Source organism: Aphelocoma coerulescens, chromosome 1A (genome assembly GCF_041296385.1).
Source record: "Aphelocoma coerulescens isolate FSJ_1873_10779 chromosome 1A, UR_Acoe_1.0, whole genome shotgun sequence".
Classification (NCBI taxonomy): domain Eukaryota; kingdom Metazoa; phylum Chordata; class Aves; order Passeriformes; family Corvidae; genus Aphelocoma; species Aphelocoma coerulescens.
In genome coordinates, this window is record NC_091014.1 from 67,637,272 (window position 1) to 67,660,519 (window position 23,248).

General features: G+C 40.8%; 1 protein-coding gene across 1 annotated transcript in view; it reads right to left on the reverse strand.

Moving 5' to 3' along the window:
• The window catches only part of ANO2 (anoctamin 2), a 146,537-nt gene that overhangs the window by 7,571 nt on the left and 115,718 nt on the right, over positions 1-23,248 (reverse strand). The window contains exons 17-22 of the mRNA XM_069003969.1: positions 19,397-19,508; positions 18,123-18,180; positions 17,167-17,267; positions 9,565-9,713; positions 1,736-1,888; positions 1,579-1,631 (exon numbers count right to left, since the gene is read on the reverse strand). Of these exons, the coding sequence (XP_068860070.1) occupies positions 1,579-1,631; positions 1,736-1,888; positions 9,565-9,713; positions 17,167-17,267; positions 18,123-18,180; positions 19,397-19,508 (626 nt within the window). The remainder of the gene's footprint in view (positions 1-1,578; positions 1,632-1,735; positions 1,889-9,564; positions 9,714-17,166; positions 17,268-18,122; positions 18,181-19,396; positions 19,509-23,248) is intronic.

The following is a 23,248-nucleotide window of genomic DNA, read 5'->3' on the forward strand; positions in this document are numbered from 1 at the left end:
CACCAAACCTGTTGAGTGCAAAGGTCCATTTTCTGCTCTGCATCAGGATTCACACATCTCACATGGGGGAACCTCATGCTGGTATTAAACTCTTACAAGACTGGTATCCCATAAAACCGGTGTAATTGTGGAGGCAGTCAGTCACAGAAGTCTCTAGATCATCTCTGATCTCTCCTCTGGACTCATTCCTGTTGGAGCAGGTCCAGAGGAGGCTGTGAAGATGATCAGAGGGATGGAGCCCCTGTGCTGTGGAGACAGGCCGAGAGAATTGGGATTGTTCAGCCTGGAAAAGAGAAGGATTTGGGACGAGACCTTAGAGCCTCTTCCAGTGCCTGAAGAGATTTCAAGAGACCTGGAGAGGGACTTCTTACAGGGGCCTGGAGTGACAGGAAAAGGGGCAATGGCTTCACACTGACAGAGAGGAGGTTTAGACGGGATATTAGGAAAAAATTCTTCCCTGTGAGGGTGCTGAGGCCCTGGCACAGGTTGCCCAGAGAAGCTGTGGCTGCCCCATGCCTGGAAGTGTTCCAAGCCAGGTTGGATGGGGCTCTGAGGAAGCTGGGATAGTGGAAGGTGTCCCTGCCCATGGCAGGGGGTTGGAATGAGATGGTCTTTAAGGTCCCATCCAACCCCAAACATTCTGTGGTCCTATGATGATTGAAAACTACATTTTGCTAAATAATAATTTCCTGTATCAATATTATCCAGATGGAGAAGGAGAACTGGGTATTCAGTATTTTTTTTTGAATGGGTATGCACATATTTACATTTCTTTCAAGAAAGGTGTCTAACTGATACTCTAATGGAATCCCCAGGAAATAAATATTTCCAGAGTTTGATTGACACAGGAAATAATCAAGGATCATAAATCTGCAAAGTGTATTCAGATAAAAACAAGAGACTGCAGAGTTTTTCTCCTCCAGCACAGCTCAGTGCTGGACAGCTGAAATCTGTGTCTGACAGTGAGATTATGGGGATGTGCAGGGTCCCACAGATTTCCGACCTTAAATCCTGGAAACTGGAGAGCCGTAAGTGAACAGTGCTCTGCCCAAGTGAAACAACACTGCTCCTCTGGAGGCATTAGAGTGCTGTGCTCTTGTGCTGGGAGCTATCTTATTAAAGAAATTGCATAACACCTCTCCACAAGTTCTCCCTTCAGTAGTGAAAATCACCTGCCTTTCTAAAGGGCTTTGATATCTTTAATATTTATGGTATTAGTCCATGATCTTAAAGGTCTTTTCCAACCTAAGTGATTCTATGAATTAATGATCTGTAGGTTAAAAACCCTCTAGTAACTCTTAGGATTAAACTCGTAGGGCATGAGATTTTTTTTATCTTAAAGCATATACAGGAAAATTTTACTTAGGGAGTACATACAGAAGAATAAACATAATATATCTGAATTCTGCTGTATTTGAGAAATTGAGAAAATTAGACTTTGCTTTTAAATTATGTTGAAGGGACAATAAATTATAAAAAATTATAAACAATAAATTATATATTTTTTTTAAATGACATTGAAGGAACAGTATAAACTCCCAAGATCATGGTTAGAAACTGGTGTAACCAAACACTTACATTAATGATCACTGAAAGCTTTCCAATACCACTCAAAATGTTATACCAAATACCTGTAAGTGAAAAAAAAACTTATTAATGGGTTCATTATAAATTTTCTTCTTTTTTGATTGTATTTTTGGTCTTATCTTCACTGCAATGCTCTTTCATTACTCACCTATATCTTTTGCTCTCACTGTGTCTGGCCTCCTCAGCTCAGTAACAAATTTTTTTGCATCGAGACGGACCTCGATGATGTTGTTCAGAAGAGCAAAGAGAGGGGCCAGAGGGAAGGAGGCAACAAAGAGTGTGACAAAGCCAAACTGGATAACTGGAAAAAAAAAAAAAAAAAAAAAAAAAGCAATGTTTTTTGACAGCTTCTGGAAGCAGCTGACAGTAAATTGTTGATGAGCTTTGTGCGTTACCAACCCCATAAAATTCCACTTCCCAGTTTGGTCCCAGGAATAAATATCCCAGAGTAGGGCCATGAAGAGACAAAGGTTTGTCACTACGCTTTATGAATGTTTTCAATAGCTTCAAGTTGCTAGCACAAGCACAAGCCAAAGGAAATAATAAATTTAATAAAGGCCAAAGGGTTCAGGGTCTATTCTTCTGCATTTATACATAATTAACTGATTAGTCCATGCTGTTTCTTTCCTGTCCTTTTCCCTGTAAGGAAAATGATACACAATCAAGCAATAGAAGAAAATCTACAAGATGCCACAAGTTCTTCTCAGCTTCCTTTAAAAATCTTGGTGGCAGCCTGTGAAAAGCAGGAACAGAAGCATCTTTGTGGATGCAGGAGCTAGTGGTGTTGTGCAGCACTTTCATCCCTCCTTTTGTCACTGACATCCTCCAAGTTTAGAAGTGTTCCTCTTTAAATCTTTACAAAGGTGAATTATATATATATATATATATATATATATATATATATATATAATAAATCTGACTGTGATCTACATCTCAGAGTAGAAAAAATATTAGCATAGAAAAGGTGTTGGTGTGTATGAGGCCATAGATACTGTGGCTTCTTTCTTGGCAAACCCCTCTGTAAGTTCTCTCTCCACTGAGGGAGGAATTGCACTTTTTTGTGACAATAGCACAATATTCTGTGTACATAGCACAATATTATACTTTAAAATCATTTCCTTCAGTACTGTTGTCACAACCTACAGCTCACCCTTGAAACAGTTTTGCCCAGGACCTTCTCACACACACCTTTTTTTGTGTACAGGTTGCAAGTCCTCTGATATTTCCCCTTTCTCATCTCAGGGACAGTATATTTGCATAAGAAAGTAAAATCTCTGTATATCAATTATATGGCCTTCAGAGTTTCATTCTCATTGTTTTGCTCTGAGATACAGTGTATACACGAAGATGGAGCTTTTTCAAAGCATACAAATATCCTATCCTTAAAATCATACTTTTCTGACTATTTTACTTTCAGAGTCAGGAAAAGGAATTAACAAGGAAATAAAACCAGATGTTAAAGTAATGTACCCCCAAAACTGTGAAATGCTTAGAAAACTACATAGCCCCAAAATATGCCTTATTTGGTTTTAAGTGAATTTAGCAGGAATACAGCTGGGAGGATTCTGTAAAAAAAATTAAATAAAAAGAAAAATTAAAAAAGTATTTGCAGTACTTTAAGAATCAACCACACAAGCATTTGCTTTGATGTTGTTTGTAGCCCCTTTATTCATTTCCCTGGAAAATGCAGTTCAAGTTTTTTTCAAGTTCATGAAAAAAAGTTCAAGGTTCTGGATAATTGTGTAAGTACATCTTCATAGAAAACTCTGTGCCAGAAGTGTTTGTGTGGCCATCTTGAAATCTCTTCAACCTTCTGAATTCCTTCTTATGAATGTGTAAATGATGCAAAAAGCAGGAAAAAAAAGTAATCCCAAAGCCAAACACAGAATTTAGATGATCTTGTGTAACAATCTAGCAAACAATCATTAAATGGGGAAGTCTTTGAACAGCCTCAGCAATTCACAGGTATTTGTTGAGAGTGTTCAGTGTTTCTAGAAACAAACCTGAATAGATTAAAAAGAGAATAATCGCTGTCCATATCCCAGAAGGAATCTTGTCTCAGCATCCTGGAGTTCTGTGGATGCCTGTCTGGTCACTCTGGAAATATTTACAACACTTTAGGAAGCTCACACTGTTCCATCAAGGACTGTTGACACCAAAACATCCTTTTTTTGGCTGGAAAACTTGATGGCAACCCTTAAATACCCTTTTTACATTCACATTTACACCACAAGGTCTCCACACAGAGCTCTTTATGTGTTCATGTACTGGGAGAAGGCTGAAGAGACCCGTGCCAGGAGCCAGACCTCTGGCCATCCAGCTTCTTCCATAGTTTCCTACTCCCCTGGTAGGCCAGCCAGGAGAAAAGAGAGATGAACATTTCCTGGGCTCATGGCCCAAGCTGGGAAATAAAGTGATGGAAGGCTGGGTATAGTGGAAAGTCAAGGACATGCAAAACATCTTCTCCTGAGGTATCCAAGCAGGACCCTGGATGTGCTGCCACTGACACAGAACCTACTTCTGACGAGGGAAAAAGCCCAAACCACACACTCTTGGTGCCTTTTCTGTCTGGGCCGAGCAGGAAAGAGGCCAAGGGCTCAGAGCCTGCCCTTGAGTTTCTCAACACCTGATGTCACATCTGCAACACCTCATCCAGCCTCGGGCCCCGACACAAAAACTCTGAAGGACAAACAGCATCAAAAGAAGTGTCTCAGGTCACAGCCCTTCTCAGAAGTCCACTCTTCACAGAAGCTGGGCAGGGCCTGAGCAGAACCCGAGCCCAACAACAACACACCCTGTGCCTCTAAGTCTGGCCTCCGAGTTATGAACAAGAGCACAAATCAAAGCTTTTAAATGATGGATCTGCAGGGTGGTGGCTGCTGTTCTTGTGTAAAGGAAACAGAATCAGTCCCCAGCACAGAACCTTCCGTGGTGTGGATCACTCAGGGTCTACAAGATTTACACACTGAGCAGCGTTAGTAACCCAAGTATCTTTTACCTCAAATCCTCATCTAAGACAAGGTATTTATTTATGATTCTGTTCCCTTTTTTTCTTTCTTCTTTATCAATAGTGTCTGTCATAGGATCATGTGTTTCGGGAAGTAAACAGTAGAGAAATCCCTTCTATGCTAAGGAACTTTCCAAATCCTAAGAAGAAACTTTTCAATATACAGCCAGGCCTGGCTGAAAAACCAAGGAAAAGGTGTAATTTATAACTCTTCCACAATAAATGTATGCAACAAGTCTACACTCAATCACCAATGGTATTTTCAAAACCATCCTCATTATAGAGATTATAGAAAAATGCAGGTTTCTCTTCAGTGATTTTTTTTGTTTTTCTGCCTCACACATTGCCTTTTTGATGGCTTTTCCTGCTTTAGGGGAAATTCTTCCAAACCTCTCAGATTAATCCTTATAGTAGTCGGTAGCTACAGACATTGGATCTGATCATTTTCTTCTTGTGCCATTGTTTTTAACAGAAGTTGGATGATGAAACCTTTTATTATTACTTCTTCTTGAGGAAAAATGTTTTTAATCAATTGCCATATGAAGCTTGGAATCCTAGAGGGGTTAGACTAGAGAACAGAAGACAAATGAAGTAGGAATCTGAAAATCACTTCTGATTTCAGTTTCTTCTCAAAGAAACACAAGTGGTATAAATTTCAGACATTCATGTGCATCATTTTCTTCTTGGAGCCAATTTAATAAAGTTTCTTTCATTAGCAATATTTATTGCTACTCTAAACATCGATTTCTTGCCAACTCCTATCACTGCAGGCCAGTTACACACGTTGCAAACTTGCTGCCTTGTGGAAGAGGAAATTGCTGTACATGCTACCTACTTTGGGAATGCACATGGTGTGGTATATTGGGCTGGGTCAAAAGTCTTTGCACAGTTTTGGAAGCAGGAAGTGCTAATGACAAATTTGACACATGTTGACAGGGACAATTTATGTTTCAGGGTTACTTGAGCAAAATTTTCTGATGACTCAAGCATTTTAAGAGTGTCTCCACTAAGAAATGCAGGAATATATCAGTTAATATTATCAAAACAAACAGCCATCAGAAATGTCACTGGTGCAAATCTGATCTTTGTGTAGATTTGCTATTGACAGCCAAGGCCTGCACAACAAAAAAGCTCAGTGCAATCTGCTGGTGAAATCAGATTCAAAGGCTTTTACCCTAAAAAATTAATCTTATTTTTCATAGAATCATTCGGGTTGGAAGGGACCTTTAAATGTCATCTAGTCCAAATCCCTGCAATGAGCAGGGATTTTCAACTAGATCCTGGTGCTCAGAGCTTCTTCCAACCTGACCTGGAATGTTTCCAGGGATGGGGCATCCACCACCTCTCTGGGCAACCTGGGCAACCAGAGAAACAACCAGGTTTCACCACCCTCATTGTAAAAAAATTCCTTCTTACAGATAATATAATTTGCTGGCAAGGACTAGAGTGACTGATATTTTGCAGAAACAAATTCCAGTGAACAGAGTCACGTTTCCCAAACAGGAAAATACAGGAGATTAAAAAATAACCAGTAAAACTTGCTGTTTCTACGAACCTACCTAGATTTAAATGAGGGCAGGGGGGTGAGAAGGGGGAAGTCTCTCCAAGGCTTCAGGCTTCTTGGAGTAAGAAATCAGAACTAAAAGAAAGCAGCTTGGAAATAGGCATCCTAAAATTTAAGCAGGGTAGTTTTCATCAAAAGAACTCCTTTACCTGTGGTGTGTCATACTGAAAAACACATCCCAAGACTGCTCCAAGCACTGTCCCTCAGAGATGTGCTGCCTTAACAGGGCTAATGTGCTTCATAACAAAGTGCAGAGAGAATGCGCGATTTGCCATGTGGGTAGTGGGCCAGACTCCAGGTTTCCATCAGAAAGGGCACATGTCAACCCTTTAGACAGAAATCAGTAAAAGAGAGTGGATATATGGATAAAAAAAGCAAGGACTGCCTGTGACTAGGGTACAGCCTCGTGAACGGTAGACCTGGAGGCAAGAGTCTTAGGTAAGGATGTCATTCATCCTTAAAAGTAGAAGCACTCTGGCAGGACAAACCTGAATGAAGTGACTACTCACATTTGGATACATAATCTGCCTGCTTCTGCATGAAACCCCATCACCTTCTGCATGGGGAAACCCAAAGGCTACAGCAAGCCCTGTCTGCAGTTCCTCCTTCAGCTGCTTCATTCCAGATTGCCACTGATGCTTGAGGGAAGTTGTCTGAGTAAATCAGTGTGAAAACTAAGAAAGAAGTTCTGAAACAGCGGCCAGAATTCTCTCCTTTCCTTAATATCATACCTCTTCTTCCATTCCAGTAACCCTGCCTTTTTAAGCAACTCAGGGGGAAAAAAAGTCTTCCTCTGGCCTTCTGCATTGCTTCCCTTCCCACCCCCCCCAATTCAAAACTAGAGAAATAGGTAAATAAGCTGCTGAGCTGCCTCTTGCAGCATGATGCCCTTGACAAGAATCCCAGCTGACAGGTTCAGTGCTGAGCTGCACCAAGTGCTTCCTGCCAGCATGGGTGGTCTGAGCAGTGGATCTGACAGCTGAGAGCAGGGAAGTGGACCCGGGGTAGTAACCAGGGCTGGGGAGGCGCAGCTTGGCTTTCATCTGCTGCACATTTGTCTGCAGTCCCACAGGCAGGGCACAGCTTGGCATGCTGCGAGGCTTCTCCTGCTCGTCCTCCTGCTGTAAACAAATGTTTAGATCAATAATTCATCCATTCATTTCCCCTGAATCATCCCTGAGTGGCTGCAGGCTGAGGCGCTCGCCGTGGTTCATGATCTCGGCACAAGGGACTAATCTAAATTACAGGCTTAGTGTGCAGTGATTTATAACATCAGTAGCTTACACCCTGACACTACAAGTCAGAGCCATGGAATAGAATCATAGAATATCCTGAGCTGGAAGGGAACCATCAAAGTCCAACTCCTGGCTTGCACAGGACAGCCCAAGAATTCTGTGTTCCTGAGAGCATTGTCCAAACTCTGGCAGGCTTGGGGCTGGGACCGCTTCCCTGGAACAGAAACCCCCAAAACTTAACAGGCTATGGAGGTACTTCTGCATTTCTCTTTTTTTTTCCTTTAAAAAAACACATTAACCTACTCATTTCAGTGGCCATGATTTGACTCATCTTGGCAATTTCTAGAAATTTCTCCTAAAATTAGAAAAACCCAAACAGTTTTCCTAAGGGACAGCATAACAAATGGCTAAACATGGGAGCTCCAAGAGGTACTGTGAAGTCAAAACACAGGGAAGGAAAAACCCACTGTAGCTTTTCTTCGTTGAAGGACAGACCTGCTTCCTTTCTGAGTAGGTGGCCTTAAATGAACCCATAAAACAAATCTGACATTTTGGAAATTATGTTCAAACTCGCAGCATTGGAGCATCACTTTTCCCACAGCAGAATCAAGGCCACTGACAGCAAACCCAAGCAATGCTGACAAACATCACACCAGTATATATTTGTTAATGGTAACTAAAGGTCCTAGTCCTTAGACAGAACTAGCTAACAAAGAAATTTGGGTTATTAAAATACAGATATTTCTGAGTTATTCCTGAGCATAGAAAATTTTTATAGGGAAAAAAAAATCTATATTTTTTTCACCATTGCTTAATTTCAAAAATTACAAAGAAGCTTGCTTGAAGTTCACAGGAAGAAAAATCTCGGGCTGAAGTAATGCATGGAAGAAAATCAATCCTAAGGGATAATTTTTCAATGAAGTGTCATCATGTGCAGAAGGGGATAAGGCAATAGAAGCTGCAACACAGACAGATCCTAAGGTGAGTTGAACAATTGAGAGGGAGATAATGGGAGGTGAAGGATTCTTGATGGCACTACAGAGGGCAAGGTTTGGATCCTAAACACATTAATGAGACATCCCCAAATCTGCCATCATGTAAAATAACTTACATATTTATAGATTTACATAAACCTACCAGTCTATAAATTTTCATATATGCATTTATATTTAGATTATAAATTATATCTACAAACCAAGATTATTTCTGTATAGAGAGATAAACCATATATGGTATTTAATTTTTTTGCCATAAAATGCATTCTCTTTCAGATATTTTGAGAATAATGACTTGTTAAAACAGGAGTTGTCACAGTCAATATTTAACAGATGTCTGGTTTTAGATACCATGCCCATTGTGCTTCTCCCTGAATTCTTCTATGTCCTAAAGCTTGGGTTTGCATGGATTATTTCAGTCCTTCCTATACCATTCCTACTTTCTCCTTCCCTGCCTCTCCAGGGTCTACTCATGAGGCAACTACAGGGCTGTGGTCCCCAGTAGAAGAAAAACATGGGCACACTGCCGTGAATCCACTGGAGAGCCCCTGAAATGGTTAAGGGACCAAAGGACCTGATGAACAAGGAGAAGCTGAGAGCACTGGGATTGCTGCACCACAGGAAAAGAAGGCTCAGGGGATCTTACCCATGTGGCAGGTTGGAGAAGACAGAGCTAAAACCTTCTCAAGGGCACCCAGTGAAAGAACAAGAGGCACAGGGCATCAATGGAAATTTAGGGAGTGCAATTTAAACATTAAAAAATCCTTGGTGTAAGGGTGTTGAGTTTCCATCCCTGGAAATATTCAAAACCCAACTGGACAAGTCTTTGAGCAACATCCTGTAGCTGACCCTGCTTTGAGCAGGAGGCTGGACCAGATGATCTCCAGAGATCCCTTCCAACCATAGCTATTGATTCTGTGGCCAAATGGTTTCTGTGCACTTTTCTCAGCTGGGAACAATGGAATCTGACAACAGAAGTACTAACAGATACTGGGATTCATCATTATTGCTCCGTTGGCACCATGATAGTCTCATAGTCCTGCTGGCTCGCATGGAATTTCTGCAAACTACAAGTGCTGAGGTATTTTTTCCCTTTTCTCATGACGACTTCTGACATACAGTCCTATGTAAAGCCATGGTTATTGCAGAAAGGGAAAGGAAATGCCAAAAACTTACTCATTTCCATGTATTCTGGAGTCAGCCCGGTGAAAGGTTCCAAGACGTAGTCAAGATCCCATTGCTGAGGGTCCTTTGATTGGTTGGTGTCCATTTCCTTTGGCTCAGTTCTTTCATCCTTCAGCTTCCTCAATAGCTTCTTAAGCTTCCTGAGGAACAAAAGTTCAGATTGAACCAAGTCTTTCTTTTTTTTTTTTTTTTTTTTTTTTTTGCCTGCAAGATTTGGCCCAAGTCTTTGCAGAGCAACACAAAATTACTCTTGTGTTACTTTGGTGCATCACAGGGTGAGTTTACCCCACCCTGTGAAGTTCTGATGCTGTTTATTGACAGGTACAAGCTGCTGGAGTTGAATACAGTACTTTATAATGATTTTTCTCTCTAGATGCCTGTTCCAAGGGGATCTTCCTGAAGATCTTTGGACCTAAATAATATTAGTAATCATTACTCTCAAGAACAACGCAGTGAGCACCTGTCCTTTGACAAAATACAAAATGTGATAGCTTCATACCACATATCTACCACAGGTGCACTTTTCTCTCACTATAAAAATCAGGAACATCCAGTATAATAGAATTTTAAGGTAAAAAAAATTACCAGACATTCATGGGTTGCCCAGAGAAGCTGTGGCTGTCCCATCCCTGGAAGAGCTCAGAGCCAGGCTGGGTGGGGCTCTGAGTAACCTGGGATAGTGGGAGGTGTCCCTGCCCATGGCAGAGGGTTGGAACCAGATAGTCTTCAAGGTCCCTTCCAACCCAAACCATTTTGTGATTATGTGATATTTCCAAACAAAGAGGGTGCAAGAATGTTCTGACAGCATGAATAGAAGTATCAAACACTGTCCCACTGAGATGGGGATACAAATTTAATGACAATGACAAATAAATTAAAGTGAATCCATTTCTAAATGAAGAGTAAAGTTTTCCCAATGCCTCCCCCCCATGATATTTTAAATACATATGCATCAACAACTCCACACTGTTTTACACACTGAGAAATTCCCATGGAAAACCACAGTAGAATGAGGTATTTCTTCAAAATCAAGGCAGCAAAATACAGTGGAATTAGCATAAAATAGCCAGATTTATACTTATTGCATGTCTTTCTTTTGCAGGTGATATTCATCTTCCACAAAAACATGCTGCACTATTTTACAGTTCTTCACATATGTGCCATGAGTGAAAATCCAGACTAATTCTAGTGATGTTTTGCCAGTAGTGTAAGCAGGGCTCTCCCACAAACTCTTCCCCCACAGCTTGTGATAAACCCTTTGAACTGTAGGTGTGTGGCCTGGAGACAGGAATATTTGGGAGAAGGGGTTTTCCTTTGGACCTCCAGTGAAGCAGAACTGCTTTTCCTGGACCCTGACTTCAGTAGCAGGGCAAGGCTGGGGAACAAAAGCTGGCAAACACAATAAAGGCTTTGCTGTGTGGGTTTATTGCTTTATTCCCAAACTTACACTGAGCCATGGGATCACTCTGTCCCAGCACCACACAAGGCTCTGTAGCAGCCTGGAAATGCCCACAGTGGCTGAGGAATTTCTGCACTGCCCAGTGTTTACAGGACCCATTCCATTCCATCACCAGTATGGAGGAACTGGGGATTGGAGGACACTCTTTAAACAGGTCTAGATTGCATCAGGCCCTCTCAGACCCTGGATCACAAAGCTTCAAAAATCAACAGGACAACTCCAGCTTCTGTTTGAGATGGAATGAAGATGTAGCTCAAAAGTCTGATGGTAACTTCATCAGTACTTTGGCAATACTAGTACCCAGGACACTCAGATTACACAGTTTTAATAAAGGGGTGGGGGAAATTTAAAATGCTTCACAAGACAGAATTAGATTAGTCCTTACAAAGACATTGACCTCCTACATCATGCAAACTCAGCCATTTCAAGACACTAAAATTCCCTTTCTCCCCATCTACCTTTATGGCAGCCAAGGGAACTTATCTGTGACAGAGGTGATGTAGCATTCAGAGGGTAGGAGGCTGGGGCAGGATTGAAAACAATCAAAGAATTCCCAGGATGCTCTTCCGACGTATCCCAATTAATTTCCTAATGTAAGGGACTCTCAGAGGATGGTGAACAATAAGCTCAAGACAGTGCTGATTTCTGTTCCAATGAAAAGATTTGAGCTATAAATGTCCCTCACACTTCCGTGGGCAGATGAGAGTGAAGATCATCCTGTTATCACAGCGCAGCAGCAGCTGAGATAAAATTTGGGTGTGTTTAGGTGTGAAGTCTGTGCACGTGTGATCTAATCCTTCAGCCACAGCACCACAGAATCCAGTTCTGGAGTTTAATGCATACACACACCTCCCACGAGAACCCAGTAACTAAAACAATAGTTGTTGTTTTTAATGTTTATTTGGGAATACACCAAATCCAGGGCTCAGTTGCTCGGAATAATTTTTAATTTTTCATCTGGCTATCTCTAAGCCAGGCATGAGGAACAGCACCTTTAACCATTTGGAGTTCAGCCTTGAAGAGTGTTTGTATGCTTCTTCTTATGTATTTTTTTGTAAAAGATCAACTGACTGAAAGCAAGCCAAACTAATTACTTCAAATTTTCCACCCAAAAAAAAAGTACCTTTGTGTTATATCCAAGCATGTGAAGTTTGAGACCAAGCAGAAATCTGTCAGAAAGTTAAAGGAAGCGAGAAGGAGGATTTGCAGGGTGTTATTCTTCAGCTATGCAGCAGTAGGGCAATGAAAATGAGTTTTGCAGAACCCTATATCTGTACTTATAATTGTGATGCTAAAACTGAGTATGCTTTATAAATGCCTTTGTTTGAAGCCTGTTTCTTAATTATCCAGATAGGTGTTTTTAAAGAAGATTGACAGTAAAAGGGTGCTTTTAGCTTCTGATTTGTTTCTGCCAGGCAGCCCCCCACAGTGAAGAGGAGGCAGGTTTGCCCATTCAGGATGAGTGTTCCAGAAGCTTTGTGCTGAAGATGCTCATGCAGTAAAGTTTCATGACTCCACACAAACCTAGGCAGAGGGAAAACTGTAGAGGGTCTAAGAGCCATAATTTCTGGTCCTTTTGCCAGCCAAAAGCAAGGTGCATCTTAAAGGAGACTGAGCAGCATGTGAGATGAATGGATGTAGGATGAGAGAGAAAGAAAATGAACAGTTTTTTGTCAGGCTGTGTCTAGAGCAGTTAAAAATTACACTGCAGCTTCTCACAGGAGATTGGCACGAAATTATTGTGTTAGGTAGGAGGTGGTAATGTGGTTGAATTATGCTGATTGTAATTCCCAGTATAACCATTAAGCACAGATGTTAACAAGCATCTGAAGTGAGCATAAAATCACTACAGCCCCACCTGTCAATAACCCTCAAGCTTTTGAGAAAAATATGATGAAAAGAAAGGAATCAAGCTCCAAGTGATCCTGGCTGGGCTGTAAGCACATGGTGATTAGATGAAGGCTCCTTTTCAAAAAACAGAGAGGTGATTGAACAGTTCCTCTATTTATACAGTAAGAAGGAGCAGCTGGATTTGGGGGGATCTAGGGGAAAGCATGACAATGACTTGGGAAAAATGAGAAATTTGTGGAGTGAGACACAGTAGAATGGATAGAGGCTGAAGAGGTGGGGCATCTGGAAGAGAAGCTGAAAGAGGACAGATGCAGGAAAATTACTTTATTGGCACAAGTGTTTGTGTCTTCAGTGGCTGTGCAATTGGGATTGTTGTGCCTGGAGAAGAGAAGGATTTGGGGTGACCTCACTGTGGCCTTGCAGTGCCTGAAGGGAGCCCACAGGAAAGATGGAGAGAGACTCTTGACAAGGGCCTGGAGTGACAGGGCAAGGGGCAATGGCTTCACACTGACACAGAGCAGGTTTAGATGGGATATTGGGAAGAAATTGTTCCCTGTGAGGGTGCTGAGGCCCTGGCACAGGTTGCCCAGAGAAGCTGTGGCTGCCCCATCCCTGGAAGTGTTCAAGGCCAGGCTGGATGGGGCTCTGAGCAAGCTGGGATAGTGGAAGGTGTCCCTGTCCATGGCAGGGGGGTTGGAATTAGATGGTCTTTAAGGTCTCTTACAACCCAGGCCATTCTGTAATTCCATGATTCTCTGAATAGTTGCTAGAACAGGGAGGCATGTGGAGGCTTTACATGCAAAGACAGAGAACGCCTAGAATCCAGCTGCCAGGAGCAAAGAACTATTTCTGTCAGATGGGTTTTTTTAAGGCTCTCCTTCCAGGTGATGCTTTTGAGTTGTAGCATGATGAAAAAAGGTACAGGGAGAAAGCTAAACAGAAGAGATTCTCAGGGTGAGCAGCTGGAGCACTTGTGTCTGGGCAAAAGGAAGAGCAGCGACCCAGACTGTTGTGTCCTCACCTATAATTTTGTTTCCCGCTTTTGGGAAGGAACACTGAAGATCCAGGCTTTCCTTCAGTCATATTCCTGCAGTCTGTTCACATAGAGAAACACCTTCTCACATTCACAGGCACAAGAAGGAGGCAGGGGGACAACAAAAGTGTCTAAACTTCTTGTTCTCTTCCACAAACTTGTGGTACAGCCATGCTTCATCGGCACACTCAGATATCCTGGATTCTACAGGAGATTCAGTTGTGTTTGGGGATTATTGGTTTCTTAATCAGAGGAAAACAACAACAACCAAAAACAGGAAAGAAAAGAAAAAAGGCAAAAAACCCCACCCAAACCTTTAATTGAGATTAATTTAGTAAAGGTGAAAAACAACATAAGAGATAACAGCTATGAAGCGGTGTCTTCAAATGGATTTTACTAACTCTTGGTATCCTCATCCAGCATAGTTAAGTGCATTTTGAAGGGAGTGATGGAAATTGATGCTGAATAAAAGGGCCAAAAACATGGCCTCACTAAATTCAATAGGAGTTTTGCTGTTCAATTCAATGGGGCCAGGATTTCACCCTAAGGGTTTAGCACCAAGGTCACAGAGAGAGTAATAAAATAACCACATGGATTTTTTTTTTCAATAAGTTCAGAAAAAAACCAGAACTGAATAAAAAGGGGTCTTAAAGGAACTCTGGGTTAAGGCTTTCAAGCCCTGCAGCCTTTTAGGGTCAATTCCTGTCGCAACAGTAAAAGAATGATGGTATGTGACACATCTGAGTGAACTGTGGCATATTTACATCTGTTAAACTTGTGAATTCCAGTCCCACAGAACACAAATTTCAGTTCAAGAGGGCTTAGTTCTCTATAATTCAAATCTTGTTGCATTTACCTAGCTGGTTTGATATTGTTGGATGAAGAAATCAAAAAAAAAAAACAAATTACACAAGGTTTAGGAGGCCAGCAATTACATCTTTTATAGCTGTGGCAGCAGTTTCTACAGAAAGAACTGAAGGAAAAAGCAAGAATGTGTCCTCCACAACCCTAAAATTGCAGGGCTGCCATCTGAAGTTTCCCTCCTCATCCAGCACTGATTGTGGATGAAGCCCAATGAAGACATGGAAAGACACTTCCCAATTCTAGCAACATTTGGGGTTCTAGAAACATGAAGGATGACTGTTGCTTGCAAACTCACTCTACCTCTACTTAGCAGTATTTTTTGAGGGGAAAGAGCAAATGGGACAGCTTTGTGATTTTCTGCAAATCAACTAAAATGTCTTGGGTTTTCTGGTGAATGAAATCAAAATGTTTCCTGAAAAAAATCTTGAAATCCTGAGATTTCAATGAGGAAGAAAAGCCTTTTGATGTGGGTCATCAGATAACTCAGCAGAGAGGTGCTTCCATGTTACAGATGTGCAGGGGACAGCACCAGATTCTGAGGAGCAAATCACCATTTATGATATTCCCTCCTGCCTCTCCATATGGAGAAGGTTGGTGGCAGCACCTGGACTCTGCCCACAGTGAAAATACAGAGAGCCCATGGAAGAATTTGTGCTATTCACTCCAACTCTCATTCCCTCCAAAGAGGCACAAGGCAAGAGGGGATGAAAAATGCAGCTGCTGGTACCATTACGGATCCAGCCCAAACCAGTGGAGTGGTCCATGCATGAATAGAAGGCTAACTCTGATTTAATTAAGTGATCAGGGATTCTCCTGGTGGAAACAGGTCCAGGGAGAAGGGCTGAGCCCTACAGAGACACACACCATTTTTTTGGGAATGCAGACAAGCAAAGGAAAAGCAGATATGTTTATTCAAGGATGACAAGATAGCATTGTGACCGAAATGAGGTATTTATCTAGGAAGGAGAGGATGAAAGTGTGTTTGTTTTTAAAACAGTTTTAAAAATTGAGGCCACCACAGTTTGTTGGCTGAAGGGTGGGGGAACAGATCTGAGGGAGAAAAATGGGATGAAATTATCGCATTCTTGCACTGAAGGGAGGGAAATTAAAAATAATTGGACAGGACTTTCTGTTTGGACTGGATCAGCCCATGCTTTCATGAGTCAAAAATAATAAATACAGTATTTGTAACATCATAAAATCCCCATTAAAAAAGTCCAGTAGCAGTAAGTTTTTGGAAGACAAGAAGCAAATTACAGCAGGTTTACACTGAGAAAACTTTAAGCCTTCAACATGTCAGATATTTTGGGAATGATTTACCACCCTTTTCTCAAAATAAAATGTAAACTCAATAAGATGCAGACAGAAAACAGGCCTCCCTATTGAACTTTGACACAAGAATAATGAAACCATCCATAATCCACATCTGATTTGTTTGGGAATTTTTTCTCTCTCTCTATTTAAATTCCTTGCAAGAAAAAGAAAAATGGTTCTTGCTGAAAAAAGGGAGGGAAAGGGCTCATTTGAAATATATTTCATATCTTTTAAGAATCGCTCCTCTTGATTTCTAGTTAGCATCTTCACGGCCTTATGGATGTGACCTAAAAGCTGCTGACACCAGAGTTGGAAGATTCTCCCTCATTTCAGTGGAGCTGAGACATCTAAACCAGACTCTTCCCCTCCAACATTTCACAGGCCACTGGCACCATGAAGCAAACCTCCCAAGAGGCAGGAGCAGGACTTTCTCAGTGGATTCCCAGTGCCTGAAGATCCCCTTGGCACTGGTGACAGATGGGGAGAGTTTTCCTGCTGCATTTGGAGCAGGGGACTGAGCACTGAAGCAGCCTCTGGCAGAAAGGCACTGAGCAGTGTGTCAGTGTCTCTGCTTGCTCCAGCTCCTGCATCATCACAGACTGACACAAAGGCACCTTGGAAATGTGTGGATTTCATCCCTAAACCCGTAAAATAGTCATAGATCAAGTAATAGATTTCAACATCTTTTATGGGCTATTGCTTTCCCCCATGCTATCTCCCCTCCACTTTGTGCTAATTTGTATTCAATACTGCTGTCCTGAGAGCTTCTCTGAAACTTCCCAGGAGATCTATCATACCTTGCCTGTTTTCCCTGGATTCTAAAATTAATTTAAATAAATTATTTCATATATTCCATCACTTTCTTTAAGCCATTTAGTGAAGATATAGCCAATTATTCAACATAAAATATAACCAGATCATTTCACCACAACCAAAAATGTGATTTATCATCACATTCAATTAGAACTCTCTGAAGGCAGTGGCAAAAGTCCCATTTAGCTGAATAGAGATCAAGCGTTTGATTTACTGTGCCATAGGAATAACACATAATGGAAAAGGCTGGGATACATACGGGATTCCAATTTCAAAGAGATTGTTTTGAATCAGTTGCTTTCCAAGCATGATGATGCTCAGCTGAATGCAGAGTTCCATCAGACACCCTCCTGGAGCACACTGCAATTAAACAAAACCAGAGAGTGTGGAGGGATTAAGAGAATTAATTTAAAAATACCCACTGGGGGGAGCTCCCTATGTCTCCATGTGCCCACTGTCCCTGCCACCAATTTGTGTGGGATCATGGAGCTCATCGATCACTGCAAATCTATGCTTGACAAGGTATTTCATCTCCACTCATAAAACTGCATAATGGAAAATATGCAGAGCTCTGAAATAACTCACCGTGCCCTGGGGCTCCTATATTCCCTTTAAAAATATTTACTATATAATCAATTTAATAAACATAATGCAGTATCACCACTACTCTTCCAACCTGATATCTCCCGGGGGGGAGAAAGCCTTCAGTCTTGAAAAGACTTTTATGTCAGCTTTACTGTCAAACCCTGAGTACATCTCCCAGTTTTCAAGGGAATACCCACAGCATTCCCTTTCATGAGGGAATTTGGTTAAAAAAAAAGATGTTTACAGGTTTAGCACAAAATGGCTCCAGGTTTTTTAAGCTGTAAAAATTGCCAAGCTTCCAGCGATCTGCAGAATGGGAAGCCAGATTCACGTTTCCCAAGGGCCTCAACCAAATCATGGAATTTTTGTGCCTTAGTACCCATCTGTAAAGCATAGAAATGGTGAAGCTTTACCTAAGAAAGACCATGAAATAGTCAAAACTGCAGAAAGAAAGAATATAAAGTTGCCTTAGATGGAAACCCTGGGATTTGCCTATTCAAGTTGAAGATTTAACCTCCTGTTTCAACACTTTTTCTATTTTTCCCCTGTTGTCTGTAGTCCACTGAACACTGTAGACATATTTCTTTGTGTAAGGGATTTTTTGGTAATTTTAATTTCATATGTACTTACCTCTTCCATCCTATAGCTTTCAAACACGTACACATAGCGACCAGGACGGCCAACAAACCTGAAAGCAATAATAATAGATAAACTAGTATAAAAATAGACAAGTAAGCTAATTTTGACACCATGATTTAATTTAAAAACACAAAAACAAGTTAACTTTGAAATCAAGATTATTCATTCATATTAGGCAAAATATTTCAAAAGCAGCTTCTTCAACATGAATTTTCAAAGGCTCAGCACCTATTCAGCTTTGATTATTTCAAAGCAATAGGCTCTACAAATGGTTTTCTGCTACATCTGGATAAAATAATTTTAATAAAATACTTTTCTGTGCTAAAAAAAATAATAATAATAAACTCCCTCACTTGCTTAGAGATCACAAATAAACCTGGGGACACATATCCTTATTCAGATTCTCTTACACGTGAGTAATGCCCTGAACGGAATTATTTACACATCTATATACAACCAAGAATCTTCTGGCTACACCAGGAGAAACAATGATATTGGCTTTATTCTAGCCATACAATACAAAATTATGGCCAAAAAAGAGAGAATGTGGTGATTTTTTTCATTGGTGTCTAACAATATTTGCAACCGCTGGCAAAATGCATCATTAATGCTCAAAACAAAGGTGCTGGATAGGATTAGTGAAGAGCAAAGATTAACAAACATTACAGCCCCCAAAAGGAAGAGCAAAATGGTAGGAAACAGAATCCAGAATGTTTTAAACATTTTTTTGCCAAAGTTTTAGCAAAGAATCATTTTGAGCTTCCTGTTCAAAAGCATGTGGATGACTGGGTCCCAAAAGACAAGGATCCTGAGCCCATAGGAAGCCACACTTATTTAGCAGGACAGCTGAATTAGCTTTTTGGTCAATCACTTCATTTGCCAGTTGACTGTAACTATTTCTTAATTTAACTTGATATGAGTGAATAGTGCAAAATGATGAGAAAGTAATAGAAAAAAGAGTTCTGTAATTTTAAATGAAACAGGAAAACCTTTCTTTCCTGAATGATGCTTCAAGGAAAATTTGCTAAACTGTGGAAAGTGGAATGGTGTAAGCACCACCATTCACTATAAAAACAACACCCTTTTTTAAAACTAAAAGGAATTATTAACTTTAAATAACCCTGTCAATGATTTTTTTTCAGAGCTGGCAAAGATGAGCAGTCCCAGGCCTTTGTGTCCATTTTATAACACAGATCCACTAATATAGACACATATATAAAAATATATGTACAAAACTACCTATATGTAAAGGATAGTTATCCTACCTTCCTTTAAAAAAGGCAACATAAAAAATTGATGCATAAGAATTCACAAACTTCAGTAGGAATGCCTTCAAAACCAGTCTTTCCTCAAAAGTTTTCTCTGTTTTTGGTATTTCTGGAGGGGAAAAAAAGCAAACCAGAGAACTGAATCAGTAAATATATAAAAATCCCTGAATCCCCAAACACATACAAAAAACACCCAAACTAAACTTCAAACTTTGGGTTTATACCGATGTTTCTTTCATACCTCTAATTTGTACCAAAGCCCACTAGGTCTGCCACTGAGTCCTGATTTCCAGAGATGCTCAATTCCAGAAAGCAAAAGCAGTATAAATTACATTGCTGTATATATGGATATTACCATACATGAACTAGTATAAACACAACTAAAATAACAAAACATTAATATTCTCAATTCAGGAATATTGAAAGCAAAGTACAGAGACTTTCAACCAGAAGAAACACCTCAAAAGCATCCTTAATTTGTAGTCCACAAGCCCTCTTTTCTGTGGTGAGATTGTTGATATGTTTGATGCTCAACACAAGACTGAATACACTTTTTAATGAGGTATTAAGTGAATTGAGTGCAGAATAAAGGCACATTTTTGATAACACTTCACTATATATCTTCTGTATTTCAACATTTCTTGGTTTAAATATTTTCAGTGTTCATTACTCTGTTCCCAGATTTATTTTCAATTTCTGTGGAAATTTTCTAGCAGCAGAAAAAACAGGTATAAGACAGAGGCTTTTTAAACTGGCAGTAGGATGCTCTTTTAAAGATTTTATATGGGTGAAACCCTTGTTCTTCTCTGCTCATCCTGAGTTGTATCTAATGTGAGACAAGATAATTTTATGACTCAATTTATCATTCTTGGCTGAACTTCTGTGGCACAAAAAAAAAGTGTGGAATAATAAGGAGATCCAGAGCTCTGGGTTTAAGGACTTCATCAAAAATACTGCTGTACTTGTACAGTTTTGTTTTGGGCACAGTTTGGGTGTTCTGTTTGCTTTGCTGTTGTTTTGGGGTTTTTTTTCCTTAAGAAAGCAGCATGATTATTTTATAACTAAAGGAATAGCAAAGCCTAATGAACCCTCACTGCCTGGCTTTCCTTGTGATACTTTCAACCACATTTTCATAAAAGATCAGTGCACAACCTGATGAGCCCTAAGGCATAACCCACCTCTATGTATAAAAAAGCTTAATTAAGCCTTCAAATAATTTGTAGGTGATCCCATACACTGAATAGATCCACAGGACAACAGCTCTGGGCAGCAGGAATATCAAATAACAGCAGTGCAGCTTCTCATTTGAGGGATAAAAATCCTAAACTCTTCCTTACAGAGAACCCCCCCATGGATGAGCTCAGCCTCTGGATGAACATTTGCACACCATATATGGTCCCAGAGGCTCCCTCAGACATCCTATACCATAGCTGTAGAGGCATGTGTAGAATTTGTCCTCCAGCTCATCGGGTGTGCTGCGTGAGAAATGCATTCAGCCAGAATAGGTGCATTAGTAACAGAGGAAACTCCCTCACCCCCAAAAAATGAGACACTCAGTGGTGGCTCGCTATGCCAAAATGGGGCAGCTGGAACTTTGCAGGTGGAGAATGAGCTGAGCTGAGGGTGGAATGGGCCTTAGCTCACTGAAGGAGCTGCTGCCTTTGCAAGGGACAAACATGAGTAGTTTCGATTTTGTCCCTGTTTCACTGGTTCTTCCTTGGCCTCAGAGAATTCTTCCCTGTGAGGGTGCTGAGGCCCTGGCACAGGTTGCCCAGAGCAGCTGTAGCTGCCCTATCCCTGGAAGTGTTCCAGGCCAGGTTGGATGGGGTTCTGAGCAGGCTGGTGGAGAGGAAGGTGTCCCTGCCCATGGCAGGTGGTTGGTTGGAACGAGGTGAGCTTTAAGGTCCCTTCCAACCCAAACCATTCTGTGACTCTGAGTTACAAGTGAGCTGTAAGTCTTGTCTGGCACCACCTGATTACTGAAGATGATCTATTCTTCCTGGGAATAGCAGGATACCATCTCCACTTTGGCTGGTCTCATCTGTGATAAAGGGGCACCAGTGCCCCACTCTGCCAGGCCCACAGGAGTCCTGCTCCATCCTGTATGAGCTCTCTGTACTGATAACAACAAAACTCCTACTCTTTTCCTCCAGGCACTCACTGAGGAGGTATTGAGGCATATCAGTGACTGTGATCCTATGATTAACACAATTTCTATCAGTGCTATTCTTGTGGTTACAGATGTAATTTTTCACCTGAACAGAGATTCAAGTGTACTTGGGGTAGGAATTGAAATTTATGCTGTCAAGAGCTACTCCTTCAGCCCAACAAGTGTGTTCTTCAGCTTGTGGATTAAGTGCAGTGTGAAAAGAGAATTGAGTATGTTTTGCTCCTCTCAGCAAAATGAGAGTTCACAAGTTAAGCAGCATTTATCAGCATCCGTGAATTGTAATTTTTTAAAACATTTTGATTACATTGGCATGTGAGCCTAGTGCTGGAGAAAGCTGCCTGAGTGAACTTTCTAACTCATGTAATTTGTAGCACTAGAGATTATTCTGACTGGATCCTTCTTAAACAAAACATCTGATGGTCGATCCGGAATGCTGCCCTAATAAAGATAGGATTAGAATTAAATGCAAAGTGACAGGGGGACAATAATCAGCAAGTAAGAAGTTCTTGTTTCTTTCACTGTTCAGACTGGGGCACATTTCAAAGCGAGAGATTTTCATTCTGTGCTTCCCAAAGAGAGGCCATGGCAGTGCCTTGCACTTCCCAGCTTCTGCCTAGAAGCTGCTGGAGAAGTCTCACCTTCATTGTTTCCTACTCTTTCCACACACCTCTGTCATCCCTTAACATTTGTGTCCTTTCTTTCCTGAGCAGGTGCAGTGGACAGAATTGATCAGGTCACACACAGTTAGCAGCCTGTCACTTATGTGGAAGCTGAAAATCTGGGTACAATTTTGGCCTGGACAGTGAGCCTGAGCTCATTTATGCCACTAGAACAGTCCATTTGTGTTAACCCTGTTACAATCTGCCCACAGCCTGGTGCAAAACACCAATAAACAAATTAACCCAATAAAGTGACAAATTGTGAAAATGAATTGGTTTTTTCTTCATTTCTTTCAAATACTTCAGGAATTTAATCTAAACTAACAGGACCATACTTCCAAAATTCAGGATTGGACCTCTATTATAACAACTGTAAAACTATAGCTTGTAATGTTCTTCCAAAAATATGACTAAAAGAGACATCTTCATTTGTCAATTTAAAAGTGTTCTGAGGAATTGAGAAGAAACAGAAGTCTTAAGAGTAATCTCATGTAAAGGCACTATCAGTCAACATCCTTGGTCTAATTTATTTAACAAAACAAAGCCCCAGCCTAAACTCCTATCAGTAAAAATCTTTAGCCTAATGTATATAACAAAACAATATTTTAGGCCTAAACCTCTATAGTATCAAAGGAATGACTTGCCTTTAAAAGAAATAAATAGCCAGGCTTGCAACAATATTTTGATGTTTAAAATAAATTTTGAAAATCCAATTACCAACTGCAATAGAAACCATTATTAAAAAGACCAGCCCAGACATGCCCCTAAAACGGAACAAAAAAAAATCATTTGAGCAGTAAGGAAATGGTGAAAACTTTCATCAGGGAAACAACATTGGTGTAATTTTGTCAGAGCCAGCAACATTTTTGAAACAACCCACTGACTTTCTGCAGCTCTTAGCTGTAAAGGGGAACATTCACAAGCCTGAATGTTTTCACTGGCTGGCCCTGTCCAGGAGGAAATACTCCTCCTGGACCCTCCTTGCACACCCTCGTGTCAATACATAGATTAATGAGGAAT